Source organism: Falco punctatus (assembly GCF_963210335.1).
Source record: "Falco punctatus genome assembly, chromosome: 2".
NCBI classification, from domain to species: domain Eukaryota; kingdom Metazoa; phylum Chordata; class Aves; order Falconiformes; family Falconidae; genus Falco; species Falco punctatus.
In genome coordinates this window covers 119,688,006-119,705,546 of record NC_137581.1, presented here as the reverse complement: position 1 = coordinate 119,705,546, position 17,541 = coordinate 119,688,006, and the positions used below count along the sequence as shown (strand labels likewise).

General features: G+C 45.0%; 1 protein-coding gene across 2 annotated transcripts in view; it reads left to right on the top strand.

Annotated features, from left to right (window-relative positions):
* The window catches only part of ALCAM (activated leukocyte cell adhesion molecule), a 124,603-nt gene that overhangs the window by 82,101 nt on the left and 24,961 nt on the right, over positions 1-17,541 (top strand). For both annotated transcript variants that reach the window (XM_080376020.1, XM_080376019.1), the window contains exons 2-6: positions 5,055-5,155; positions 7,866-8,085; positions 12,337-12,401; positions 12,813-12,900; positions 13,748-13,930. In XM_080376020.1, the coding sequence (XP_080232146.1) occupies positions 5,055-5,155; positions 7,866-8,085; positions 12,337-12,401; positions 12,813-12,900; positions 13,748-13,930 (657 nt within the window). The remainder of the gene's footprint in view (positions 1-5,054; positions 5,156-7,865; positions 8,086-12,336; positions 12,402-12,812; positions 12,901-13,747; positions 13,931-17,541) is intronic.

Sequence of the window (17,541 nt, the reverse complement as noted above, 5' to 3'; positions counted from 1 at the left end):
AAAAAAATCACCTGTGGGTGCTTAGGGATGTGGTTAAGTGGTGGGCTTGGCAGTCCTGGGTTAACAGTTGGACTCGATGGTCTTGAGGGTCTTTTCCAACATAAATGATTGTATGATTCTAAAACGCAACTTCCTGATCTTAAGAACATGTAATTTTGGGGTTTGTCAAATACTGGTGTTCCTGAAGGAAATAATTTAAGCTGATACGTAAGCGGATGCTCAAGAGGATCTATGTGTCTACCTATATAGCTGAAATCCCTGTAGGAAGTGGAGGGCAGAAAGGAAAACGCACCTGTTGATACTTTAGGGCTAATAGCAAGCAGCTTATTAATACATTTGTTTCATGAGGCAAAGCTTTTTAACCTCCCACACCATGTTAAGTACAACCTGATCTTGGCTACCTGGACATCAAATGGGAGGACCAAAAACTTCAAGTAAAGATTTGAAGTGCTCATCCTAACTTAGGGTTTCCAAAGTACTTAACTACAGTTTCTGAAGTAGGTGCTAAATAGACATAATAGCTCTTGGGTTTGTATACTTCCATTCCAGAAGCTGCTAATTGACCTCCCCTGCTTGCTGCTGCTGATTGCTGCAAAGAACTGTGGCAGCCAGCGCGCCCCGCTGCTCCCTGGTAACGAGACCTTGCTCCGTGGGTCCGGGAAGCGTAATAGGAAGCATCATTGCTGAACCTGCCGGGGCACGGGCATCAGCAGTAAAAAATTCAGTGCAGAAGGGAAGTACAGGACATCTTCATAGGTGTGAAACATAATTTAAATGAGCGGACTGCAGGGTATGGAGGCAGGTTCGGCCGCCTGGTTTTCCGTTGCTTTAGGAACTGGAGGGAGCAGCTGGGCGAGCACCGAGGGTGGGTTTCAGGCAGTACCTCTGCTAGTCATAGTTTTCAGATACAGGGTCATAGTATCCCCTGAATCTTGCATCTGAAGGGTGCTTGAACAGCCCTTGTTCTGTTCTACATTTGTCACGAAAGTGTTACTCTTAGGCACTTAAAAAGGGTGTTTGCAACATGAAGACTATTCAGTGTTTCAAATGGAAGGCAGAGGTAGAAAACAGGGCTGCTTTCCACGCACTTCCTACAGCTTTTGTTAGTTCCTTGGAGAAACATCAGCTTCCTGAATTTTAGATATTCACCTTCTATCCATTCCTCTTCTGTGATCCCATTGATTTAAAAATAATTAGTCTAAATTATGACCTGCATCACATAGTCTTGATGAGGACCTAACAACAGCACCTCCTCTGCCTTTAAGCCTCTGATCAAGTAGTCAGATTACTTTTGTTTTGTTTTTTTTTTTGTCACCCAAATATGTGGGTACTGTTTGGTTCTTCCCATGTGAGATACAGGCAAAGAGGGGGGCAAAGAAGGATGCCTGTTAGCACTGCCGTGGGCGTGTGGAAAGTCCTGTAATTAAAACCATCAACAGCAAACGTCATCTCAATTTAGCACTGTCCTGCTGGCATCTCTCTGTGTCGACACCTCCCGCTGCTGCTGCTTTCTTCCTCGGTGTCCAGACCTCAGTGGAAAGGTTTCATCTGGCTCAGAATTCCGTTAGCGCTGGATGAAGGAGGGGGAAATGAGTTAAACCTCCAGCTGCTCGGACTTGCATGTAAAGACGTGGAAGTAGAGTGAGCTGGATTAACCTGGGATGCAGGTGCAATCCGCAGCTACTTCAAGCAGAGCTTCTCCCGGCGTCCGCGGGGCAAGATCCTGCCCCTGAATTAGCGTTGTTATTAACAGCGCTGGCTCGGCTTGAGAAGGTGACACCTGAGAGCCATGCAGGGGGGCTGGCTGAGCTCTTAATTAGCTACAGAAAACGCATCAGGAATACAGCAAGGCAGGGCATGCCATCCCATGACTTCTTGTAGTGTTATTCCCTACTGTTGTCTTTGTGCCCTCCCGCAGTTAATGAGATACAAGGGCCTTGACATTGACCCTGGGTTGTGTTAGGACATGGAGCGATTTGTTGTGTATTTGTAGATCCTGCTTTCATTTTCTTTTTCTTAAAATGAGCTGGAAACTATGTACAGGGCTCTCAGAAAACAGTGGTTGATGGTAATAAGCACTGTCATATCATTAAGCAATCATTTTCTTCTATTTTCTATTTCATCCCGCCATTCTACAAATATGTCTAATACTAACAGAGAGAGGAGTTCCCACATTTGTTGAGGTGGTGGTTTGTTTGCTTGTTTCTTAAATGGACAGGTTTGCAGAGTTGTTTTGTGGAGTTTACTGCAGTTCCCGCAGTGAAAGTTTTCAGTTACTCAACCAGTTTGCACTCCTTAAACCTCCTAGATTTGTTGCTCCAGAAGTAGGAAGAGAAAATATTACAGCAGGACCTTTTGTATTCTTCTGAGGACCACTTATCCGTATTTAAATAAAACCTGCGTCTTTCTGGTTCTGTGTTAACAAATCCCTAGAAAAAGGAATGATTTTAGTTTAGGCAGAATTTGTGGCAATACATGATTTTGGGTTGGTTTGTCCAACTGAAGGAACGCCTTTGAGATGAAAGAGTTCTTTTAAAATCAGAGGCTGGTCTTTCCTTTTGTCAGGCCATTCATTGACTACCTGCTCTGAATGCTATAAATGTAAAATCCTTTCCAGAAAGAGTTTCGTGCACCCTCATGAGGCTATTTGTCAAGTCTTTGGAAGTGTAGATTGCTACCGTAGTGACTTGCAGGGGTTAAACTGGTGTCTAGACAGCATAACGTTACAGTTCCCCCAGGGTCATTTTGGTTTCTACTAATACTAGTATCTACCAGATACTAATGACAAGGAGTATCTCCTAGCTGGAGCAGCAGTTTCTGGTTTTCCATGTGCAATGCCAAATACCATTACAGAATTTCAAATTACTAAATGACATTTGACTGGAATTTTAATGGATACTAACCAGCTTGCTAATTGAATATATATTCGCAGGTTTCTTGCAGTTTTGAACCCATGGGAGGGAGGACCCCAAAAGGACTGTTTTTTCTAGCTCTAGCAGAAATGGAAATTAGGATCCAACCTGCAAAGCCAAAGTTGTGTTATCCCTCTCCTGGAGATCGGAACGAGGATCAGTGCAAGAGAGGGCCAAGGGGAAAATTTGTTCCAGCTTTGAATTTTACTTTTGTTTATAGTTTGATTTATTAAAACATTGGTCCTATTTCTAGAAAATTGAAGTTTACCCATTTCTTAAAAAAAAAAAAAAAGTTTAATTTTTGAAGCTTGCACTTCCTCAGCACCATCTAGTGGACCAGCTGCTATTGTCATTTAGAAAAGAGCTGGTCTTCATAACCCATGCAGCAAACTAGAGCGTGCAGTCCTTATAGTGTGAATAATGTACCTAAAGTATGTTTGTGACTCTGTAACAGAAGAGAAGAAGATTAGAAGTTGTTCAGTTGAAAAGGAGAGGTGAAAAAGAAAGGATGTTGAAGATACCTGTGGGTTGTGCTGCTTGTATCTCCTGCGCTCCTTTGGTCCACTGAGCTCCAGCCTCCTTGCCTGCTTCTCTGCCTTGCCATGTGATGTCATCCAGGCTGGAAGCATCCCTGTGGAACGATTTGGGACTACTTTTTCTTGGTGCAGTACCACACAGCCCAAGGCACAGCCTCATTTGTCACTGTGTGGTACAAACGATAAATACGAGCTGCTGCAAACAGTGGGCTCCAAAGTCCTCACCTGAGGAAAACGCTCTGGAGTCTTTCTAATTGAAATTGTAGGCAAGGAATTCAGTGTCTGGCTCTTTGAAAAGACATGATTTTGTTTTTTTTTAAAAAAAAATAAAATCCCTTGGGAAAACCTCCTTATATAGTGCACATATACACTCAATGGCATTGTCAGTCACGCCAGCGGCTGCCTCGGGACTTGGAAAAGGTTAAGGGGTCTGTGGCTCAGGTCTTCGGGGGCATGTGGGAACAGGTTTGCTTTCTCCAGCTCTAGCAGGAAAGTCTGACTCTCCAGAAAAATGAATGTCTCTAGGAGTGGGTGTTTCTGCGGCCCTGGCTACATCACCAGCATCCCGTGCTCTCCTAAGTAAGGCTTCCTTGGCAGCAAGCCCTTGATGTTGCAGCTCCAGTTGCAAGTGAAGGGGGAGATGCTGAGCCCCTGGGCAGAAAACCCTGGCAAAAGCCGCAGGCATGTGAGTGAGAGCAGGCAGCCAGCACGCGCGCTCAGTGGTGCTGGGCAAACATCCCTCTGGTGTAAGGAGCAGTGAGCATCACCTGGAGCAGGGGCAACTAGGGAAAACAGGAGCAAAGCAAAGTTGCATTATAGCGAATGCACCAACTTGTAGCATCTTATCCTTTAGACTTTCTTCTGTTTTAACATTTCATCACTTTAGGGTCTGTTGTTTTTGTTCAGTTCACATGTTTTGGATACCGAAAATAAGTGGGTCAGTTTTATTCTGTAAATCTGTATGCATTAGCACAACAACATTGTGCTGAGGTTTCCAAAAAAGCTGTTCTTAAATAATTCATAGAAGCATTTAACTTCATTTTTCCAAATTCTGCATGTGCAGACTAGTTTGTTTCCCAAGTTTAAGGGAACCCAGCATTTAGATAACATTCGTTTTTTCTTTCTTTCTTCTCTAAGTTTTTTAATGTCGTGCAGCGGTCAGGACATGGCTTGCCTGCTGGCCTCCTCGCAGTATTGCACTGCAGTGTAATCTCTCCAGGCAGATGCTGCTGGTTTTGTGGATGAAGAAAATAAAGGTTTAGGGATTTTTCTTCACAAGTTGTGAGACAATAGCTGTGGATACTGATTGTAGGGTACGTGTTCATCCAGCTGAGTGAGTGCAATCCAAGTTGGGAAATCCACCAGGCTCCTGTTGCCTGCTGTGGGAAACGTGGGTCCAGAAAGGTCACAATGTTGGAGTGCACAAGTGCAGTGGCAGGATCCTGTTTTGTCCGAGGTTTGGGGGTAAATCCTGCGTGCTGTGAAATAACCCCTGGCAAGGGTGGTGGCTCTTCTTTTGTCACAGCTGTGAACCAAACATTAGCTGGCACTTGGGAATTCAAGCAAACACTTACAATTGTTCCCTCTCTTTCCCTTTCTGCTCTAGCTCTGGGATTGTACACAGTAAATGCGGTATATGGAGATACCATCACTATGCCTTGCCGTCTAGAAGTACCAGATGGTCTTATGTTTGGAAAATGGAAATATGTAAGTATAGCTTATCTTTACATTCATTAGAGCTGGTATAAGAAGATGTGTATTTTTTGTGTATGAGATTGTGAGATTCCGATCGGTAGGATTTCTGCTTCAGATACAAAGGCTTCTATTCCTGTGTTTGTAAAACTGCAGGATCCCAATCTGCATAATTTCTGCCAAGCCTAGATTAGAGGTTTGAGGAATTAATCTCATTGTTTAAGAGAAATAATTATTCGGGAGTTCTCTGCCAACCGGTATTAGGGACCTGGCATGTTACCCGGCGGTGCCTGGCTGACTGGACAGAGCTGTCCTTGTACGTGTGCGTACTTCTGCAGTGGGCTGCCTCCATCCCCGGGCAGGCACCGTCCCTGAGTTCTGGCAGTCATTCGGCAGCGTTTTGTGCGTTGCTGTGTTTAACACACCCCGAAGAAGAGGGCAGAGCTGACCTGAGCAGAGTTGCTGGTGGTTTCTCTCTGATATTTCTGGCGCTCAGAGAACAAAGGCAGAAACATGGGTGCTCGCCTGGTCGCCTTGGTCAGCCTGTGGGAGAAACACCGTGGGATGCGCCACTTCTGTATGCCATCCGTATCCCAGGCCAAAAGGGGAATAAACATATCAAAGTCAAATGAAACCTGCAAACATACATGGAAAAAAACCCACTGCAACGTCAAAACCCTTTTGCTTCTTAGACTGCCATCGGGACAGCTGGTTTGCCTGTTTCTGTGAAGTTGATCTAAACCTTCTCTCGTCCTCAAACCAAAATGTTACCAGCAATAGCAGGTGATTGTTACTACAACAGTGGATTAAAAAATATGTAGTTCTCTCTCTCTCTGTAAATGGCATGCACCAGCCTACAGCCGGTGGGTCTGCTTCTGGGAGGGTCCGTAATCCCACTCAGCTCCTTCCCTCGTACCTGGAGGTTCGCAGCTTTTGCAGCCCTCGTCTGCTCAGGAGTTCCTCCTCCACAAACACGCTTTGGGAAATGAACTCAGAAGTCTGCAGAGAACGTTTCTTCAAAAAGGGAAGGCGAAACTGTGTCACATAAGCGTTCAGAAGATGCAGTCCCTACATTGTGCAGTGTGCTGACTTTTCTTGGAAAGACACAAGTCCATCTCTATGAAGATGCAAAGCTGTTTTGGGAAAAAGAAATGCATTATCTCTTCCTCGTTCATTTGGATTGCTCATCTCAGACAAGTACCAAGCAGCAAATGGAGGTGTTACAGCTTCTTCTAACTGGAAAGGGACACAAAAGCTAACATGCAAAAAAAAAAACCCCTGTGTAGTTGCTGTTGTATGAAATTGTTGACGCAGCCTACACAAGAAGTGATACTCGTTCTCCTAGGAGAGCCCCCAGCATAGCAATGCTTGTTTGTACTGGGGGAAGGAGGGTTGGTTTGGGGGTTGGTTTTTTTCATTGGGTGATTATTTTATTGGAAGGAGGCACTCTATGGTCTGCTCTGCTGCCTTGGGAGTAGTGGTTGGGGTTCCTGGCAGGGAGCCCAGGGGTACTGGGAGGCTTGCCCCCCATGGCAGGAGCAGGCATAACCCTACGGAGTTAAGGGCTGGTTTGCACTTGACATCCGACTTCTTGTGTATCGAGTCAAGGCAACGCTTGCTTTCCTGTGTGACGGACATCTAGAGTAATCCGAGAGTTAAAAGTGCGAGAAGGAGAAATACTATAAGGGAATTTAAACTGCACGTTAGCTGTTGCCTCCTGCTCTCTGCCCAGCTCTAACACCACTCATCTCTTGTCACAGCATCGTCATGCTTTTTGTGGGCTCCGCAGTCAAGCTGCAGTATTGTGCTGGGAACACTGCTCGCATCAGTGCTGCGAGGTGCAGGGGATGAAAGGGAATGAAACCCCCTTCCAGCCCCCAGCACAACACTGAAGGTGAAGGTGGAGCCAGCCTTTCACCTCACTTTAAACAAAGGCAAGCACTACCTGTCCCTGCTGCGGGTGTGTGTAAGGAGTGGGGGACCAAGTCCCACAGAACTCCATCTGTAACTTTGTCTCTCGTAAATACAAATTTTAGCTACAGGAGGTGTGTGTGAGGCCATCAGCTTTGTATTCCTTCTTAGGATGGCACCTGCATACTGATTAATATAAGGAGGTTGTCTAGAAAATATTTTGCAGATTATCCTGACATGCATAAATAACAGTATTTGATTGTATGTATATTCCTATGCCACAAACTCTTGGGTGCTTTAAAAACAAAGGGGAGAAAAAGAATCTTAAAACTAATTTAGAATAAAATAGGCAGTTATGCCTGATTAAATCTTGCATTTGGAATGAAGTTGGAATATCCCAGACAAACAATATGAATATGTAAAACAATGATGGGAAAAAAATAGGGAACTGAGGCTTTTGAGCCTAGATCACAGATGCTTCTGTTTCAAATACTTTTTCATAAAGACAGAGGCATGTGGTGCCAGAACTACCAGCCTTCATCAGAGAAAGCCTTGTGCTTTGCTGAGATTGAGCCAAAGGATTGAAATTATTTCTATTGATGATGTTCTCAATATGTGTCACGGCAGTCTTAAACTACCTCTCGTATTACACTGTATTTCTTGTTTGTGCAGCAGAAATTAATCAGGAAAAAACCCACCATCTGATGTAGTTTTTAGATTTTGTTTTAATTATGGGCTCGTACCAATTGCAGATCTTCAGGAACTTGTAAATGAATATTTATGCAAAACAGAGGTGTTTATCCTTTTATTATAGGAAATGCCAAATGGATCTCCAGTATTTATTGCCTTCAGATCATCAACAAAAAAAAATGTACAGTATGATGATGTACCAGACTACAAAGACAGGTTGAGTCTCTCAGAAAACTATACATTATCCATCAGGAACGCACGGATCAGCGATGAAAAGAGATTTGTGTGTATGCTAGTTACAGAAGATGATGTTTCTGAAGAGCCAACGATAGTCAAAGTCTTCAGTAAGTAAATCTAGTTGTTATTACTGTTAACATTCATCAGCATCTGAATCGTAAATTACAGGAACTTTTGTTTAAGGGAAAGATTAAAGCCAAGAAAGTAAGTTTGGCTGAGTAAATTACTAAGACTAGCAATTTCTGTGGCTTTCAAAAATGTAATCTACTGGTGGCATTTGTGTAACAGGACTGCCTGCACTTGCAGTTTATTCATGATAAGTGCTGGCTCAAAGAGAATTTTAGGCTTTGATAATGACTCACTTATGTGATGTCATTTGGCCTTGGAAATGAAAAATGTAAAATTAGCACTGATTATTTTCCATTTGTTCTCCGAGTGAATTTTTCTGCAGGAGGGAAGCGTTAACTGTGTGCGGTCTGCAGGATTAGATCGAGGCGAGGTTTAAAGCATCTCCGAGCAGCCAGTATGCAGCAGTATGAGCGGGGAGGGAGGCAGCAAGGGGCTGGCAAACGAGTTGCCAGCGCCAAATGTTGATGTTGTCCCCTGCTTGAACCACCAGGAGGAACAGCAATCCGCGGCAAAGTTTAATGGCGTTTGATATTGCTACAAGGCGATGCGATGGAAGCGTGGACAAACCTGGCCACTTCCGAGCAGAGATGCAGCCCCTCGCAGAGGTGGCCCTCAGCCCTTGGCTAGCACTGATGCTGCCCGGTGACGGCAGTGGCTGTCTTCTTCAGCTTGATTGTTTTATATGTCTTTTTTTTTTTTTTTTTTTTTTTTCCTTTGTCACTCTTCAGATGCTGGTTTACGCAGTCAAAGTAAGCCTTTGTGGTGGGAACGTGCTGACTGCAGGGTTGGGCATTTCAGAGACCACATTTGTGCTTGGAAAACCCGGCTGCACGCTTTGGAAGGGCAGCCCTACGCTTTTCCCGGGGAGAAGGTGTCAGGGAGCCATTGGTGGTGTCACGGCAGGAGTCTGTCAGTGGCAGAAATGAGTTTGAAGCTAGATTAGGAGTCAACAGTAATTCCTTTCCCTCTTTTCACTTTCAATTTGTCTGCAAGAACAATCGAATTAGTGACAACAGGGAGGAGTGTGCTGGGAGCACGCATAGTAAACACAGTGCTTCGGAGGAAATGATAAAGAATTATCATGTTTACTTATTGCACAGCAGTAAATATGTAGATGAGACAGTGGTATATGGTGAAATGAAATGCTAACTGCTTGAATTACTGTGTACTGTACTAAATATTAACACAATGCTAACTCAGCCATGGAGCACAGCTTGTATATTTTATTTTATGCATTAATACTAATAGAGAAAGCTTCTGTTTACTGAGGAAGATAAGAATGGAGGATGCCACACATGCAATATCATAGAATTGTTTTGATTGGAAAAGACCTTTAAGACCATCAAGTCCAGCTGTTAACCCGGCACTGCCAAGGCCACCACTGAACCATGTCCCTGAGTGCCATGCCTGCATGGCGGGGACGTGACTCCGCCACCTCCCTGGGCAGCTTGTGCCAGTGCCTGGCCACCCTTTCGGTGAAGACATTCCTAATATCCAACATAAACCTCCCCTGGTGCAACTTGAGGCTGGTTCCTCTTGTCTTGTTGCTTCTTTACTTGGTAGAAGAGACCAACGCCCCCTTGCCACCACCTCCTGTCAGGTGGCTGTAGGGAGCGAGAAGGTCCCCCCTGAGCCCCTTTTCCCTGGGCTGAGCACCCCCAGCTCCCCCAGCTGCTCCTTACAGGCCAGCTGAGCACTGCAAGGAGAGGTTACCTTTGCAGTTCTTCATTTTGAATTCACAACGTTATGTAGGGTTCTCTGAACATTTCTTTGCATTTAACTTCCTTGAGCCTGCTTTTTGGGTTTTCTTGGGGTTTTTTTTGCTTGTTCTAATTACAAAAGAGTTCAGAGCAGCCTGCAAGCTTTGTTTATTTAACCTGTGGAGTTTATTTAACTTGCTGAAGCACAGGTAGAGAGCAGGGCTGCAGCAGGTGTGAACCCTCATAAACCAAAGTCTTGCGCCCCTGAAACTCAGCTGCATCCCTGAAGTGGTGAGGGAGGCTCTGTTTCGCTGGAGCTTGCCATGTCCTCAGCTGTGCTACCTGATTAACTCAGAACTAACGAGCTGCAATGGCTCATTGCACAGGTACCACCTGCTAGTCTCACTCACCGGACCACTCAAACAAGCTCTACCAGCTTTCCAGATGGATCCTGTCAGCATCTTTTTGCTGAAAATCAATGGCTAGTTTCCAGCGTGGAGCAGCCCAGCGGACAGGAGCTGTGGTCCAGCCACACCGATGCCTGGCTTTTGCAGGCAGTGAGCTCTATTCCTCTGTATTGTAGGGCCTATATGGAGTTGCAAAGTACTTGGGCAAGCCCTTAAGCTGAGAGACAAGCAGTGTGCTGAAGCTGCAAACCCACCAAAGTGAGCTCCGCTGCTGCCAAGTTTACAATTTCTTCTCGCAGAGCTCGTAAATGCCAGATACGTCTTTTGTAGTAAATTACCTTGGAGCCCCTGCTGTGGCCGGGGGGGTCTGGCAGCAGGCTGTTCCCTTCAGAGCGGCTCTGGGAGAGCAGGTGGTGGGCTCCCAACTGCGGCATCGTCACCACAGCATGCAAACCACACAGGGACCGTGGAGCTGGGGGTCCTCCCGTTGGTCACAGCCCTGCAGGGGGTCCCCAGCACCGAAAGGTCTGTGTTCTCAAACCAGTCCTGGGGGAGATGAAGGGAGGGAAAGGAAGCAAAGCAGAGGAGGGGGAGGATGGTGGTGTGGTTTGTGGTTTCGATCAGTGGGTGAGTGTGACAGGCAGCCAACTGTGCCTGTTTATGCGACCCAAAGATCTGAACCAGAGGGGCCTGTTAATGGTCTTGTAAAACCACATTTGCTTGAATTGACATGAAATGTTTTGCCCTGGACAGGTTCTTACAGAAAATAGGTTACCCTTTATTAGCCCTTTGAAGAAATTGCAATGGTTTTGGTGTATAGCTTTGGCTATTTCTTTTGTTTCTTTTTGATTTTTGCCACAAGCAAAGTTGTTTGCAAATGTTGAATGAATGGCTTTTGTTGCCTTTCATTTCCCTTTTGAGCTGTTGTTGCTGCATCCTGGCGTAATCTTCCAAGCGAAGAGTATCTGTGCATTCGCACACATCCCGACACGTACACATACCTGCCGATGCGCACAGAGCAAAGGGATTCTTTGGAAACGGGAGGCTTGCCACCCCTGCCGCAGCTGGCGTGGTGCACCTGTGCGTTAGCAACTTCAGCAGGGTGCGGAGATCTTGGCCAGATAGCGTGAAGTTGGCTTTGGGCTGGGGTTACTGACATCCCAGCACATTATTTCATAGGGAGCTTGATTTGGGAAAAAGGTTCTGTAAGCTGGCATGGTTAAGGATGTTTCAGTCTGTAAAAGTATGAAGTACACTTACTTAAGCGGTATAGCTAGGGTGGAGAGGCTCCTTTGGCTGTATAAACATTGATTCCCCCCACACACTCTTCCGCTCTTCTTTTAAAAGCGTGGGGAAAACTGTCTCTTTTGGAGGTGAAGATTTGCATTCCGGGCTTCAGGCCAAACTATTTTAACAGACAAGTTATATAGTCTCTAGAAAGTAGCCTTTTATGATGGAAACACTGATAGATCCTCCACTTTGGCAAGCTAAGAGGTCCATCTACCATAATAAAGGTAAACAAGAAGACGTACTGACACTGAAGAAAAAATTTATTTTTTTTTAAGAGAGTCATAACTAACTCAGAATCAGTTGAAGTAATTACACTTATCTCTATCATCTGGATTTCTGAAACGTAACAATCCCAGTTAGGAAAAATAAACATTAGAAGAATGATTAGGTTGATTTTGTTCCTTTATATGTGGCAGCTCAGCCACAGTACTACCCACAGTAAGGCTGCTTTTCTGTTGCTATAGTTTCTGTACCACTGGTTCCTCCTCCAGCATGTGTATCACATAAATCAGATAGATCAGATCAGGTTCTCTCCTCCCAGCTGCTGAACTAGTCTGCCTGGCTAAAATACGTATTGTCAGAACGCATGGAACTCATGACAGGAGGTATGACACATTTTAAGGTGATGGCTTTTCCTTTTCAATCCATTTGCTAATACTGAGGTAGAAGTATCTCACTTTTTCTTCTTTTAGTGGCAAAGCGTAGGTAAGACTATGCCAGGCCAGATGGTACCATTTAGCCTCAAGGTCTATGTATCTTGTAGTAACTTTCTGCTTTTCAAACAGCTGTCTGTGCTCCCTTCACTAGTACTTTTATCCTGTTTGTGTTTTAGAACAACCCTCTCAACCAGAAATCTTACATCAAGCAGACTTCTTAGAAACAGGGAAGCTACAAATGGTAAGAGCAGCATTCTCCTCCCGAGTTACGTGCCTGATGGTTGCCTGAAGTTCACAGCCCAGACAGAGAGGCAGCGGGCTGAGGCTCGGGGGGTGCGTGTGCTGCGTGCCCACCTGCCTCTGCGCGGCTGTGGTCCGTGGCCAGGCTGAGCACAGCAGCTCCCTCGCCGATGCTGCGTTAGCCCTGCCCAGCTCTGCAAACAGCGGCCGTCCTGGGCTTACAGCCACCGCTGAACCCTCTTCCAAAGCATGCCTGAGCCTCGCTGGTGGGATGTGTCCTATTTAAGAAAAACAATTGGGGTTAAGCATTTGAACTTTCTGGCAATTTTTACCCAAAGCAGCATAAGCGAAAATAGAATTATATTAAAACATAGTGGAGAAAAAGAGCAACTAATTCCTTTCTGTTTTGCAGCTCGGAGAGTGCGTTGCAAGAGACAGTTATCCTGAAGGCAATGTTACATGGTACAAAAATGGGAGAGTTCTGCAGCCTGTGGATGAAGGTACGTTTCTGTAGTGGCCAGGCACAGGCAGGGGTATGCCCCAAGGGCTGTGTTCAGAGGGGCTGCTCTACTTTGGTCAGAGGTGTTGTTCCATTGAGGAAACTACTCACGTGGAAAGATGAAACTGGAAGGAAAGTTCGGGGCTTTGAGGAGCACCCAAGCTATGCCGTATCACCTCTTTCAGTTCCAGCTTTACAACCGCATCATGGGGAGGAGGGGTGCCTTTGGTGGTGCTAGTGCAAAGCTGTTCTCAAGCCTGTGTAGCTAGTGGAAACCTGTATCTGATTTCCAGCTTCTGCTTGTGTATTAGCTGTCTCGGTTTCATACCTGTCCGGTATTGTGTTGTGGATCATGTATTCATCATCTCCTTATACAGGTGTATTTTCCCCAGGATATTTAAGAACTGTTTTTTTCCCTCCCTTTCACCTTTGATTTTGACAGGCTGATCAGACCACAGTATTTTACTGTCTATAAAACAGAGAATGCTTACAAAGTTAAGTCATAAATACAATCCTACAAAATTTTTTTGCCAGCGTCTTTGAGGCCTTCTTTCTGTCTTACAAATTAAGCTGCGATTTGTATTTAAAAAAAACACTAGTTTGCAATTAGTTTTTTGTTTTGAGTTGATTTAAAATGTACAGTATGTTAGGGGTATGTTGTTGCTAAAATGTTGCTGGTATATGTCCGTGGCAATACTAAAGGAAAACTGTTTGTGCAGTCTCTTGGGTAATTTGTGATGTTGCTTGCGTGTTTGCAGCCTGATAACAAATGCAGAGCAGGCAACAAAATGTTGGAAAAAGGTTGCAAATTCTGCCTGTGTGACGCTGAACCAGTATTTCCTTTTCAGTTGTGGTCATAAATTTGCAAAAGATTGTGGACAAAGCAACTGGGCTCTTCACCATGACATCATCTCTTCAGTACATGCCCACAAAGGAAGATGCAAATGCCAAGTTTTCTTGCATTGTGACGTATTACGGACCGTCAGGCCAGAAGACAATACAGTCTGAACCAGTTGTCTTTGACGTTCACTGTAAGTTATTAAAAAGCATCTATTGCTGTAGGAGGTCTGCCGCAGGGTGGGGGTGGTGGGGGGTGGGGGTGGGGACAGACCGAAATCCGAGACAGTTTAAAAAATTACAGAGACCTTGCTGCTTGGCTGCCAAGCTGGTTTCTTCAGAGCTCATTTGCAGCAAGATGGTCAGAGTACGTTGTCTGTGTAATTTTTTTGAATCTTCAGATTTACCTGCGATTTCTTTCTTTCTAACAGTCGAACACTGAATGTTGAGATTACATTGGCAAGGGGAAGGGGGTAACCACAAAAAGTTGCGGTGCAAGGGGCTTTTCAGAACTCGAACAGAAGTTAGAGTGGTTGACCAAGTTGACTTCCTGTGCCCCCTGAAATATGCAGTGAACACACAACGCAGGTTTCAGTACAGTCAAATGTTTTTCATTTTTCCCAAGTCAGCACCAAACAGCTAATGCCGGCAGGCTGCCTTGCGCAGAGCACAGCACCTTCTCTACAGCTGTAAGGTGCAGATTTTTACATTTAAAATGTATCATTGGAATATTGGTAGACTTTTAAGCAGAGTGTTTCTGTAAATAATTCCTTCCAACTGGCCTAAGCCTTAAAGGAACTTCCTTACTGTGCTATTGACCCATGTGAAAATGTGAAAATCGTAATTCTCCTTTGAGTGGCCACAACAGGCAGTTGGCAGGGAAAGGGGGTGGTAGCAGGGAGAAAGGGGGGAAGAAGCATTTCAGTCTTGTCAAATGATGCTTGTGAAGGACTGTAGGAGGCAGAAGGTCACAGTGGAATGCAGAGGAGATAGGCAATATGGCCAGCCCCATGTTCTCGTTCTGCACACTTCAGGTGATACCTCAGCTTATAACAGAAAAGCCTCTGTTTTGGGAGCGATAGGCTCTAAGTGTACAGTTGGGCATCTAATAGGGTTTTAATAGACATGGTGTGACAGCTCTGTGATCCAGCTGAAAACAAAAAAGATTGCTAAGGCAATGGGTCTCTCCAGCTAGCACATGTGCCCCATGGGCTTGAAAATGAAATCCCCTGGCTTGCAGCGGCAGGGTATGCTCTACCTAGGTGGTTTCTTGCTTCTTCACAGGTAGTGTTTGTTGGGCTGCAGAACAGGGGATCGGTTTTGACCTTGGTCAGATGAAATCAAACCTTGGAGCAGCTGCTCCTTGGTTTCACCTGGAGAAGCTGGAGTAAATGAAGGTCTTCTTTTCACTAGCTGTTTCTCCAGAATGACAACTGTCACTCCTAATGGGGAAGAAAACCTTTGGGACAGCAGCCATTATCCTTGGAAATAACATACAGATTTCAAGCCTGTGGACTTTAAAGCTAGAGATTTATTTTATTTTTTTTTTTAGTTTTACTTTAAAGTTGGGTACCAAATATCACTGTTGGGTTTCTTTTCTTTTTTCTGTCATCTGTGGAGCCCCATGGCCATGAATAACTCCTGCTGGGTATGGCAGATGTTCACAGGGAAGAAGTGTAATGACCAGAAAGCATTTTTTGCTATTACTTGCTGAGAGATGCTTTGCTGTCCTCATTTCACGCATTCGGCTACTTCACCTGCTGAGGATGTGGCTCTTGCAGATTTCTGTGATGCACGTACTTCGTGCACCTGCGGTCGTGGACTGCCCAGTGTGAGGGAAGAAGAAGGTTGCACAGCACTGCAGAATCGCACCAGATAGCATGTGCGCTCCGTGTTAAAGACTTAATGATTGCTAGACTGGTTCTTTTAAGCCTGGTCTAGTAACAATTTAATTAAGACCGTTCTTCCTCCAGAGACAGGCAGTATCCTTGTGCTGCTGCTCTGGCAGCGCTGGGGGACAGGCACACCCTCAGTGCTGAAGAGTCCTCCAGTGTGAACTTCGCCTGTCGAGTACAGGCTAACCCAATTTCCCTTCCGAGTATTTTCATTTGCAGTAACTTCAATTCCTTACTCTGCTCAAATGCCTCTCCAAATGAATTTGTGAAACTCTTTATTAGCAGACGTCCAGAGCTTCGACAGATGAATTTTGTGATTGATGTTAGTTGATGATAACAACATGTCTGATTTGGTTTTGGGTTTTAATTTAGTTGAGTGGTCCTAATTAGTTTCTTTCTTAATAAACGTGATTTTTTAATGAGTCAAATGTAATGGAGATGAAAAAAAAAACCCAGACTCTAAGAAATGGAAGTTTTTCCGCCTTTTTTTTCAGGTTGTCTGTCAAAACTATTGTGTTTTGTATCTGTGAAGCAAGTAGAAAAAAAAATCATAAAGAAGACCTGCTGTTCATTCTTTGCAACTTACCCATTTGTCTTAAAGAAATGGGGAGAGCATGCTTAAAACTATGCCTACACAAGGTATTTTTTGAAGATACACCTATTCGGTTTGACTGTTTGGTGGGGGTCAGCTCTGGGTTGGTGCAGTCTGTAGTACCGAGGTGTTTAATAGCTGGCTGACGTTGTGGAAGCAGCCAGCTGCTGTAACCTAGTATGAGAAGAGCTGGATGCTAGTTGGAATTGGATAACTCTAGCTCAGCTAGCAGTAGTTACCAGCTCTGAGTTGCAGCTGTAGCAAGCAAACTACAAAGAGTAGCAGGAGTAAGACAGGAGGATGCTTGGAGCTGGGCAGTTAGGTAGATCTCAGATATCTAAGTTATGTAGAACCTGTTATTCCGGGTTCTGCTCAGCATGGATCAGCGTTCCCAGGTCATGTTTGTCAGGCAGAATTCCCAGTTGCACCCTGTTGTGAAGTCTCTGTCTTGTCATGGATAAACTTCTTTTCGTAACAGGTTAGAGTCAAAACCAGTTTGTACTCATGCTTCTTCCAGCAGTGGTGTTTTCCTTGAAACGACGCAGTCATGGCTGGGTCTGGGATAGCAGGTTTACTGAGTAGCAGCCTTTTGGTGCTGGCTGCCAGGATTTTACTCTTGCAGAAAACAGAATCTCAGGCTGGCTGAAGGTAGGATGGGCCAAGCCAGGGATGTGTGCCCCTGAGAGGGAAGATACACCTTCTCCGGGCTGCTCCCCGTATTGGCAATGGCAGGGGAGCGCATTCTGCACGCCGAGCAGCGCGCAGCCTTGCACTGAATGCTGTGTCTTCCTGTCATCAGGTCATGTCTTCCTCAGAAGGGTGACCTCTTCACCTTCGAGAACAATGTAATTAGTCTTTTGCTATTTACTGCTGTGGATTTTATTTCCCGCCCCCCTCCCCATTTTAGAGAATGATATTAAAATTTGCTCCTGGTTGATTGCAGCAGATAGAAGGGTAAGGTATTCCGACATGAGACTGGGGGGTTGCAGGAGCGTCATTCTTGTTTAACTGTGTCCCTTTTTAATCCAGTTCTGTTCATCTCTGTGGTAAAAACCTGTTCCAAATGAAAGTCCCAAAGGCTTCCTCATTATAATTCATCCCTCTTCAGTCTCGAGACAAAGCCTGAGCAATGCCAGGGTATATCTAGACATCCTTTATGATAACTTTTTTGCATTTGGTCATCTTCACATAAACTCGAGAGAAGTAGAGATGGGTTTCTGCAGTAGGCTCGCTCTCCACAAAGCCCCTGAAAATGTTTTTTTGTGGCGCAGCAGCAACCAAGAGGCACGCGTGTGCTTCCTGGCCAGCTGCTTCATCG